The sequence below is a fragment of the Oxyura jamaicensis genome, chromosome 3, assembly GCF_011077185.1.
Source record: "Oxyura jamaicensis isolate SHBP4307 breed ruddy duck chromosome 3, BPBGC_Ojam_1.0, whole genome shotgun sequence".
Lineage (NCBI taxonomy): Eukaryota > Metazoa > Chordata > Aves > Anseriformes > Anatidae > Oxyura > Oxyura jamaicensis.
In genome coordinates, this window is record NC_048895.1 from 88,771,423 (window position 1) to 88,783,849 (window position 12,427).

The 12,427-nt window shown below is 37.4% G+C and overlaps 1 protein-coding gene across 6 annotated transcripts in view; it reads right to left on the reverse strand.

Moving 5' to 3' along the window:
* ADGRB3 (adhesion G protein-coupled receptor B3) overlaps positions 1-12,427 on the reverse strand; it is a 467,103-nt gene that overhangs the window by 246,166 nt on the left and 208,510 nt on the right. For all 6 annotated transcript variants that reach the window (XM_035322903.1, XM_035322904.1, XM_035322905.1 and 3 more), the window contains 2 exons: positions 8,769-8,870; positions 8,094-8,200 (listed from right to left, as the gene is read on the reverse strand). In XM_035322903.1, coding sequence (XP_035178794.1) covers positions 8,094-8,200; positions 8,769-8,870 — 209 coding nt within the window. The remainder of the gene's footprint in view (positions 1-8,093; positions 8,201-8,768; positions 8,871-12,427) is intronic.

Sequence of the window (12,427 nt, forward strand, 5' to 3'; positions counted from 1 at the left end):
TTCTGCCTAACTGGTCTCCCTCAGTTCCTCATCAACAACAACAAAAAAATGGAGGTGTAGTAGAGCCTGATCTCCAGTATAGGCTGAGGATATGTATTAATTCAAGATTTTTAATTACTCTGAAACTGTTGTAATGGTGTATTAAGTATCACTGTGGTTTAACGCACCTCTGAGTTGCTGAGAAACAGAAGGATAAAACTGAGAAAACTCATGGCTTGAGAAACAGACAGTTTATAGGAAAAAAAAAAGGAAAAAAAAAGAGAAACAAAACTAAGAAAAACAAGTGATGCAAAATGCAATTGTTCATCACCAGCAGCCAATGCTTAACCTGTCCCTGAGCAGCAAACCCTGGCAAACTTTCCCCAAAGTTTTTATTTTAGAGCACAATATCATATGATACGGAATATCCCTTAGGTCACTTTGGGTCAGCTGTTCTGTCTGTGTCCACTCCTAACTTTTTGTACACCCTCAGACCCAGATTTCTAAGAAACAGAAAAAAAAAAAAAAAAAACTTGACTCTGTGTAAGCACTGCTCAACAACAACTAAAACATTAATGAGTTACCAATGCTATTTTCATTACAAATCCAAAGGATACAAGCATATTAGATAATATGAAGAAAATTAACTCTATCTCAGCCAAACCCAGCACAAATATTGATATAAGTTTCAAAGAAAGATTCATATATGCAGGCAATTTAATTAATCAGTGGAAAGCCCTGCCTTCTTATACATCTGAAGTGCCAGTACATGCCTGTCATGAGTAGAGCAGTAATTCTGCCTGGCACACAGGCAGATCAAAGTATATTATCTTTAGCATTATGAGTATATTTTTAACTTTACTGACACATCATGTTTTGCAAATAGATTTCTAAATAGATTTTGAGATGAAAATATGGTGCCATTTTTCTATGATTTGCATAGCTACCATATTAATCTCGATAAAAGTCTCAATTCAAGATGAAGAACATGCAGCATGGCTGGGTTTCTGTTACTTTAATACTGCTTGTTAAGGATTGAAATCTGTTCTATGTCACTTCCAGGGGAGTAACAGAAAGAAAATGTAAAAAATACATGATTTTTTTTTTTTTTTTTGAGACAGTGAACCTACTGTAGCTATATACAGTATCATAAAATCATAGAATCATAGAATCATTAAGGTTGGAAGAGACCTTCAGGATCATCTGGTCCAACCATCCTGCTACTACCAATGTTACCCACTAAACCATGTCCCTAAGCACTACGTCCAACCTTTCCTTGAACACCCTCAGGGATGGTGACTCCACCACCTCCCTGGGCAACTGGTTCCAATGCCTGACTACTCTTTCTGAGAAGAAATGTCTCCTAATTTCTAACCTAAACCTCTCCTGGTTCAACTTGAGTACATATATGTGTTTATGCACGAACGAAATGATCTTATAGAGTTAATCACCTGTGGTAACGTGGTAAAATTCTATATGATATAGTATAGAATTATGGCTTAATGTGGACATCTGGTGAAAAATGTTGCTAACATTTGTAGAAAAAAAGAAAAAAAAAAGCTATCTTTAGAAAGAAAATAAAAACCACATTGATGCTAAAGTAACAAACTATGAATTTACTTTTACAGAATTTTTGCCTTGTGTGAATTCCTAATCCCACTGGAATCATGGAAGTCACTGGAGACATAATTTCAGATGAGCAAGCAAATGAATCACAAAGTCACAGAATCACAGAATCATAGAATGGTTGAGGTTGGAAGGGACCTATGGAGGTCATCTAGGGGTGAATGAAGAGTGAGTTGAGAGCTTATGGGTAAGAAGTAAAGGGCAGGCTACCATGGCTGACACTGTTGTGGGTGTTTCCTACAGGCCACCTGATCAGGAAGAGGTGGTATATGAAGCCTTCTTCAGATAGCTCCAAGTAGCCTCTCAGTCACAACGCTGGTTCTCATGGGGGACTTCAACCACCCTGATATCTGCTGGGAAGAACACACAGCTGCGCACAAACAGTCCAGGAGGTTCCTGCAGTGTATTGGTGATAACTTTTTGACACAGGTGGTAGAGAAGCCAACAAGGAGAGCTGTACTGTTGGACCTTGTACTAACAAATGAGGAAGGACTAGTTGGAGATGTGAGGGTCAAAAGCAACCTTGGCTGTAGTGACCATGATATAGTGGAGTTCAGGATCTTGTGAGGAGGAAGCAGGGCAAAAATTAGAATTGCAACCCTGGACTTCAGGAGATCAGACTTTGGCCTCTGTAGCAATCTACTTGGAAGAATTCCATGGGTTAGGGCCCTGGAAGTAAGGGGGGACCAAGACAGTTGGTCAGTATTCAAGCTCAAGATCGGTTCATCCCTATGAGTAAGAAGGCAAGCAAAGGGGGCAGGAGATCTGCATGGGAGAGCAGAGAGCTCCTCACAAACTCAGACAGAAGAAGGAAGTTTACAGCATGTGAAAAAAGGGACAGGCCACTTTCCCATACTGGAACACTGTCAGAGTATGCAGGGATGTGACAAGGAAGGTCAAGGCCCAGTGGGAATTAAATCTGTCAAGGGATGTCAAGGGCAACAAGAAGGGCTTCTTCAAATACATCAGTACAAAAAAGGAAGTCTGGGGAAAATGTCAACCTGCTGCTGAATGAGAGGTGACAAAAAGATACAGGGAAAGTGGAGTTGCTGAATGCCTTTTTTGCTTCAGTCTTTACTGATAAGCTCAGCCCTCAGGAATCCCAAACCCTGGAGACAAGAAAGGAAGTCTAGAGACTTTCCCTTGGTTGAAGAAGATCGGGTCAAAGATCAGCTAAGCAAACTTGACATCCACAAATCCATGGGCCCGACAGAATACACCCACAAGTGCTGAGGGAGCTGGACAATGTTATTGCTAGGCTACTCTCCATTATCTTTGAAATGTTGTTGGAGAACTGGAGAGGTGCCTGAGGACTGGAAGAGAGCCAATACCATACCAGTCTTCAGAAAGTGCAAGAAGGAGGACCCAGGCAACTACAAGCCAGTCAGCCTCACATCCCTCCCTGGAAAGGTGATGGAGCAGGTCATCCTGGAGGTCATCTCCAAGCATCTGAACGATAATAAGGTAATCAGGAATAGTCAGCAGGACCCACCTGGGGGTCCTGGTGGACAACAGGTTGACCATGAGCCAGCAGTGTGCCCTCGTGGCCAAGAGGGCCAATGGGATCCTGGCGTGCATTAAAAGGAGCGTGGCCAGCAGGTCAAGGGAGGTGATCCTCCTCCTCGACTCTGCCCTGGTCAGGCCTCACCTGGAGTACTGTGTCCAGTTCTGGGCTCCCCGGTACAAAAAAGACAGGGATCTCCTGGAGAGTGCAGCGGAGGGCCACAAAGATGATACGGGGCCTGGAGCATCTTCCCTATGAAGAGAGGCTGAGAGACCTGGGTCTGTTCAGCCTGGAGAAAAGACTGAGAGGGGATCTCATCAACGTGTATAAATACCTGAGGTGTGGGAGACAGAGGGATTTGGCCAACCTCTTTTCAGTGGTTTGTGGGGACAGGAAAAGGGGCAATGGCCACAAGATAGAGCACAGGAAGTTCTGCACCGACATGCGAAGGAACTTCTTCACGGTGAGGGTGACGGAGCACTGGAACAGGCTGCCCAGGGACGTTATGGAGTCTTTCTCTGGAGATATTCAGGGCCTGTCTGGACACCTACCTGGGCAGCCTGCTCTGAGGTACCTGCTTTGGCAGGGGGTTGGACTCGATGATCTTTTGAGGTCCCTTCCAACCCCTACAGTTCTGTGATTCAGGTATTAATATACATAAGATCTCTCTGAGCCTCCTCTTATATAGATTAAAAAGCTCTCTCAGCCTTTCCTCAAATGAGAGAGTATCCAGTCCCTTAATCATTTTTGTGGCCCTTCATTAGATTCTCTCCATAATGTGTATGTCTCTCTGTACTGGGGAGCCTATACTCCATACAGTACTCCAGGTGTAGTCTTACTGATGAATACATGAAGTTCTGAAACTCTCTGCACCCAGTTCAAGCTGGCCAAATATAATATTTTTTTTACTGTAAATAATAAATAAAAGTAGATAAAAAAGCCTCAGGGATACTGTCTAGAACTGAGGCCAACGAGTGAAGCCAGCTTGTATCCCTCAAGCTAAATTCTCTTTCCCTTCATTCTCCAAGAGAAAGATGGATTACCTGCTGGGAATAGCCTCTCTGCCATGCTGTCTGGTCAATGATGTTAGTTGTTGTTTGGAAGAGTGCTGGTTGGTATGGTCTTAAATCATGTCAGGGAGTATGCTAACAGATAAACAATTAAACAGTGTAGATGTCTGCAAAGAATATGTTGATGCCTATGTTAACAGTTGGACACTTATTTACTAGTATAATTGTAAGTTTCCAATCCAGAATCTGTGTACTTTGGATCCCAGTATATGATATGCTTTTCATAAAAGAACATTTGCTTGGGCACAGCACTATGTGAGTTCAGCTCTGTGACTTTTGGGCTGGTTCTGGATCCTATGTGGTGTGTTTGGAGGGTAAAGAGATCTGTCTGTATTCCTCCAGGTGGGCATGCCTTTAACATATTATGTATTGTCTGTGTATTATGTATTATCAGCTGCTTTAAATCAACTTCATAAATACCATATTTGAAGATTATACACACATTACTATTTTATGCATTTCAAGTAAGAAATGAAACTTTTTCACCTCAGACTCATAGGAACATGCACAAAACTGTGACACCCCCGATTATACCTGTTCTAAGTTAGAAAATAACATTATTGTAAGTTAAGCACACCAAAGCATCTCATAAATGCTTTCATAAGCATATATATTTATTATAGCAACACCGTCTGTCAGCAGCTTCCTTATAAAGCTCTATTTTCAGGGATTTATAGAGCTGACATATGTATCGTGGGGGTACAAGCCTACATTGCAGGCCAATGACCTTATAAGTCTTTACCTCATTTTTCCATGATTCTTTAAATAAGTTGTGTTGTTCACTTTGAGAAGCAGCAATATGTAAGACAAACAGATTTTCTTTGTGAGCAACTCCCAGGTGTAAAAAAAAAAAAAAAAATTTCTCCTTTATTTTGTATGTATATAAACTAGTCTCAAATGTTGTACAGCAATAAGATGGTTTTTAGATGGTTGCATAACTTTAAAGAAGCTTTAGTTATTTATAAATGTTCTTTGGCAAAAGATTATTTCACAGTGTGTGGTCTAATCATATTTAATATTTTGAAAAAGGAAATATAGAAGAATAGACGAATCTGATGTGGATGCCTTCAGTTGTTCAACAATGACCCCTTTCTGTCAGGCAGACTTGCAGCTCTTCAGAAAACATGAATCACAGAATCACAGAACTGAATGGGTTGGAAGAGACCTCAAAAGATCATCAGGTCCAACCCCCCCGCCAAAGCAGGTTCCTTAGAGCAGGCTGCCCAGGTAGGTGTCCAGACGAGCCTTGAATATCTCCAGAGAAAGAGACTCCACAACCTCCCTGGGCAGCCTGTTCCAGTGCTCCGTCACCCTCACCGTGAAGAAGTTCCTTCGCATGTCGGTGCAGAACTTCCTGTGCTCTATCTTGTGGCCATTGTCTCTTTTCCTGTCCCCACAAACCACTGAAAAGAGGTTGGCCAAATCCCTCTGTCTCCCACACCTCAGGTATTTATACACGTTGATGAGATCCCCTCTCAGTCTTTTCTCCAGGCTGAACAGACCCAGGTCTCTCAGCCTCTCTTCATAGGGAAGATGCTCCAGGCCCCGTATCATCTTTGTGGCCCTCCGCTGCACTCTCCAGGAGATCCCTGTCTTTTTTGTACCGGGGAGCCCAGAACTGGACACAGTACTCCAGGTGAGGCCTGACCAGGGCAGAGTAGACCCTTGACCTGCTGGCCACGCTCCTTTTAATGCACGCCAGGATCCCATTGGCCCTCTTGGCCACGAGGGCACGCTGCTGGCTCATGGTTAAATGCATCATCAAAATACATCATCAAAATGCATCATCAACAAGTCAAAAGAATGCATCATCAAAAGGATGCATCATCAAAAGTCAGCCAGGTAAGTCATACCACTAAATAACAAGAAAAAGTATTTTCCACTGGTTGTGTTGCTTATGAATGACTTCTGCTAACACCACATAAAGTAAAGGCTGAATATCAGAATCAGTGGAATGAGGATCAATGCTGTGAATGTGGATGTGAAATCTAAAATGGCAAGAACAGAGGAAAACTCCAAAGGGATAATCAGCCATGTTAAGACAAATACATCCTTTAAAATATTTCTGAAGACTGTACTATTTAAATGCAAAAATAACAAGAAAAAAAAAAAAAAAGAATTTGCTTTTAAATACCAGCTCAAAAGGAAATATTAAATTTCAATTTCTCAACTGCAAAATGTGTTTTTTTTTTTCTGCAATATATCATTATTATTCAAAAGTGCATATATATTACCTGCAGACATTACCTTTATTACACTATGCACAAACATACACCTTCTAAACAAATGAAATAGCAATGTATTTCTGTCAATGCCCGTATATGACTATGTTTAGACAAACTATATGAAGCTGTCATGAAAGAATAAGATATCAAAAAATACCAAAACCAAAATATATGCATCCATTTAATTATTATTTTTTTTTTTCCTAGTGTGAACTCTAAAAGGGTAGAGCAACATACAGACAGCAAATGTAAATTTTTCCTTGCAGCATTTGCAGTGGAGAAAAATGCTTTAACACTTCACTCTGTGTTATTTTAAAAATAATGCTTGAAACTTAATCCCAGGAGTCAATAAAGTTGGAATCTACTGAAACAGCAGTGCAACTCAAGGAAATTCATGAAAATTTCCTCCAAGTGGCAAGACAGATTTGAGGAATAACAACATTGCTACTTTTCAAGCTACCAAAGATATCTAAACATGGCACTCAAATGTTGCACTTGGATGAGACTGGGAAGTTATGAAGCACACAGCTGTATTAGTGCCCCTCTGCTGAATGACTAACGGAGCAGTGGCCTTTGGAAAAGGAGTCAGAGTATATAAGAATGTCAGAGAATATATGATGCAAGTAAAAGTCATTGTCCATGAGAATTTTCAAAGGAGTTCTTCCCACCAAAATATTAACCTGGCTGAATGCTCATCTGTGGAATAGAGTGTAACAATTCTGTTTTAGCCTCCCATATACCATAGTAATATATTTATAATGTAGTATATTTTATGTATTATGTACATAAGTATAAGCATATTTAGGCAGTATATACAATGGTTCTTATGCAAGGGACCTTCTAAGATCATCTATTCCAACAGTCCATTTCAGGGCTAATCAAAAGTTAAAGCACAGTAATGAGGGCATTATCCAAATACCTCTTGAACATTGACAGGCATGCACGAACCACCTCTTTAGGAAGCCAGTTTTATTGTTTGACCACCCTCAGAGTAAAGAAATCTTTCCTAATGTCCTGTCTGAACCTCTCCTGGTGCAGCTTTGTGCTATTCCTCTGCTTCTTAACATACATAAATGTACATAATAGATATAGTATATTTAAGTTTATGTAGCATATGCTTTGCAAAGAAAATTTTTGTTAAGCATGCTGAAAAAACATAATATTTCTTCATCTAGATTTACTTTACTTTTTCCAGGACATTGCAATAGCTCCACCCTACAATCATTTTTCTTTGTTAAATTTGAAAGTGAAGTTCTAAATTCAATAGCAGGAAGAAATATCATTTCTGACTTCCTTGTGTGCAATTAGAGAATTCAAGGTATTATAACATTATTCATTGGGTCACTCTTCCAGTAAATCTCATTTATTCACATCTCATTTTCTAATAAACCAAAATATGTCTTACCTTCTGACCCCTATAAAAAATTCACAGAGTGGGCATGGAAGAAAGGAATCTGAATCATTTTTCCATTTCTACAATAAGATAAAATTTCTTTCACTCAAGCACCAGGAACATGTCAGATCAAAATGCTATGAAACATGAATAGAAAAGATTCTTTCTTAGGTCTGTTTTCCTCCTGGCATTTCTCATCAGAAATCTGACTTGAGAGTAAATAGGTAAGCTTGTTTTCACATGAATGATTAGTAATGAATAAACAGAGCAAGTACTAAAGCTGGCTTTGCACCTACTGAATGCTGCAAGTGTCTGTACTCATTTGATATGCATCTAGCAAAGCTTGGATGTTCCCAGAAGGCCACTCCATGAACACTGAGAGAGCAGCGTCTGCTAGTGGTGCCTGTAAGTCACAAAGAAGACAGAAAATATTTATATATGTGAGACCAATTGGAAAGAATGAAGCATATTTAAACTACATTCCATGTTATTTTAAAAGGACACATAGAAACAATTTCATTCAATGATCATCAGCATACAGAGTAGTACAAGATTCTGAAAAACATTTCAATGTTCACTTGCTGGGATTTTAGCATTGCTTTTTAATAAAAAAGATGTTTATATTTTTTCTTCATTTTCATCAGTTTGCCTGATAGGTCCTACCAAATTGATTTGTCAGCTTTCTCTCTCTATCTATAATGCATACAGACAAACATATATGCATGTGTGTACATATAAACATACATACACATCACAAACCCATTCATAAATGTATACTATGAGACAAGGTATATTATAGGTACACGTGTATGCTATATGTACATGGATATGTAAACATGTAGGCTATATGTATATTCATATATATTTACACATGTATACATATGTATGAGTCTAGTGATTATTTCTAGAATAAAATGCAAAAAAAAATTCCCTTTTTATTATTATAATGTAATTTCAAAGTAATACTGTACCTGTAGCATTGAGAGGACATCGATTGAATGCCATGTCCCCAGCTGGGGTCCTTTTCCACACCATTGACATCAAGTAATCCTCAGGACATATTTCATAAGGTGCTGCCATTTACAAATGAGAATATAAATGTAAATATAAATATTAACATTAATGTTAATATTAATGCAAACCAGACATTTTTTCATTTTTTATCAGAAAAGTCTTCCATCTTGCCCTAATTCCTCCTGAGATGTATGTATTACCATATTTTAGTTTCATTTTAAGAATGAAACATAAATAAACAGCATTTTTTTTTTTTTTTTTGTATAATAACTGTCTTTGTGATGGTATTTATTTCATAGTCTATGCCTTTACTCTCTTCAACGTTCTTTAGATGGTGACTTCAATGTTAATGGGTTTGAATCTCTTATTGTTCTGTTTTGATCAACAATATCAAGCATCTTTAAGAAGTTGACAGTTAGATGGTTATAAGCTGTGATGTTTATCTTACACAAAAATTTATACAGTTTTTTCTGAACCTTAAACTGTGTCTGAAAGAATCAGTTCTGAAACCACAGTTTAAACATCACATGTGCTAAGAGCAAAAAATGAGAACTGTACATTCTGAAGTCCAAAAAGCAGGTTATTTCCTTGAGATACATTTCTTTACAATTTGGTAATTAAGCAAGTAAATCAATAATGTGGGGCTAATAATGAGTGGCTATAAAACAAAATGAACTTTTATTAGTTATTGCAATATTATTTGTATTTTTACTGTACATTCCCAGTTTATAATTTTTGAGTGAATTAGATCAACGCAGCAAATGTCTGGCTGATGTCATTGTACGACTTTAAGCACCGACAAATATCAATTAGTGAAAACATTCCAAATTCAGAAGATAAAAATCATAACAATCATGAGTTATTTAGAAATATTATTATATTTATTTCAGTTATTTAAGCAAAATTCTAACCCTGCAGTAAAGTGGTTACCGAAAAAAAAAAAAAAAAAAAAGGAGAAGAGAAAGGAACTTCTAAAGGAACTGCTATCATCATTATTTTACAGATGGAGTGATGGTAAGAAATGAAACATTTCAATGATTTTCCCATGCTTACATGGGAAAACTCTATCAGATGCAGGAACAGACTCCAGATTTTACCCATCCAATTGCACACACCATAAAATTGTATACACCCTCTTTCCTTTTTTACACTTCTGCTGACAGAAGAGTGAGGTGAGGGAGGGAATGGAGCAGTACCCTCTCTTTGCAGATGATAAAAAATACCTTGCAGATGGTTCAGTAATGCTAATATGAATCACACTTGGGCATAGAAATTGCCTGCTAAATTTGCCTCACCATCAGCATTCCTGAATTGTAAATCAAGACAGACTGTGCTGCTAAAAACGCAAGAGATCCATTAATGGCAAAACCCAAAGAAATTTGGTTATATTCTTAATCTATAATATTAACACTGCTTCAGACATGCCCCGAAAGTGGGTGCATGACCCACTTACAATGGTCAGACTTTGAGAAACATGTGCCTTCTGGTTATAAATGTGATTACTATCCTATTATGACTTTATAAACAAAAGAAGTGTTCTGATTTGGAGAATATATGATTAACATAATGCAGAAGTAATATTATAAATTACATAAATACAAAAAAAAATAGAGACCTTTGGTAAGTATGCTTAACATGCAGCTCTGGTCATTTCGGACAGAAATGACTAAGAGCACTTGCTAAGGCTGATTCTCAGAACTAAAAATCTTACTTCCCTACAAATACTGCTTCGTTGTGTTTTTTGTTTGTTTTGTTTCCTCCTGAAAATATGTGTATACATGCATATATACACACTCTTATATATATCATGTTCTCTGTGTTATGTTAGTAAGTTACAGGTAATATCAGAAGTTTTCCATCTATCTGTTGAAGGTTAGTACTTGTATTCTTTTACATGACACTTTTTAAACTCATTTTAATTTGAGCCTACTGACAGAGATAACTGTGTACCTCTGTGTTGCGTTCAAAGTAAAAACCATTTCCAAAACTCAGAATTATGTGAAGAGAGATGCAGAAGCAAGTCAGCACTTGAATAATATGTCAATGAGCACAGGCAAACAAGTTTGCCTGGACCCTGATTGACTCTGTGCTGTGCACCTCTGTCTCTCTCAACACTTTGTTTTTGCATTAAGGACCGCTGTGCATAAAAAACAAACCAGTTCTTTCCAAAGCTATTATTTGGTCATTCTTTAATAAGTTTTCCATTATTCCAGCTCAACTAGCTGCCTAGGAAATTCAGTTTTTTTTTGTTTTGTTTTGTTTTTTCCTTTTTCATATTTGTTTACAATTTTCTGAATTATCCTTCATAAAAGGATTCCTCGAATCCTTAACACTGCTGACCTGTTAGGAGTGAAATCTAACTTCAGATATTTGGGTTATAATAAAGGAGCAATGACTGAAGCCAAAATATATGCAGATCTTTGTCTTTTGTTCCCAGTATATTATACTGTAGTAGGAAACAACTGTAGCTTTAAAATTACTAATTGTTTATAGAAATAAATCACAAAGAAAGATCATTTTTGTCTAGAAACCAAGTAAATTGAGAAACCCACTTCCAGATAATAGTTCTGAGCCTGCATTTCTTAGTGTTGATTATATTCAGCTTCTAGGAGTATCTGATGTAAATCAGCTCCTTCCAGAACCAGTTGAAGAGAATCACTGATAGACTATGAAGATCTTGAATAACATTCACATAATGCAAATCTCAAATAATAAAAGTCCAGTCAATATTTTCAGTCAGTCAGGTGAACAGCTCTGTTTGCAACGTACCTTATTAACAACAGCCTGCATAATAGAAAAAGGTTTTATTCTCCTTTTGCTTATACAGTTATAAGTCAGCAATATATAATTTAATCTTCTGTAAGTCTAGAAATCTGGGTGATACAACCTGATGCAGCTTCATCCACTTAACAAATATGTTACACACATCTTCAGAGCTGAGGGTCTGGTCTTAAACTTATGGTAAACCAATGTTCATACAAGAAAAATATAATGTTACTGTCTCTCAAGTTTCTCAGTGACTTAGACAAAAATATCTTTTCATTATTTCAGTACGGTATTTTTCAATTTTGCTGGGTGTTTATTAAAATAAATCTATCATTTTATTTTTAGTAATGCAAAGTTTTGGTAAATTATCCACTGTCTACAGTTAAATCTGAGATTCTTTAGGAAATATCAGTCTAGAAACAAACATATCTGTTATTCATGTCTAATCTTCTGCACAAATATAACCTGTTAAAAGATTACTAAGGTTTCCATAAGCATACTGATTCTAATCTGGAATTAATCAAGTTAATAAATACATATAGCAAATGGAAAACAATGCTCTGTGTGCATTTGACTTACAAATGCATTTGTAAAATATTTTATTAACAGCAGGTGGCAACCTTTTAAAATTGCAGCAGTGTGGTTTTACTTTGAAATATGCAAAGACAAAAAACACTTCAGGAGTGGTTTTATAAGCAGAAGCTTGTTTATCTGAATGTCTGTTTACTAAGAACATTCCCATTAAGCTTCTCTTAATGTGGTGCTTTCATACAGGAAATTCTACATTTACCAAGAAAATTATTTGATATGGAAATTTTAATTTATTTAGGAACCCAATACTGATTCTATT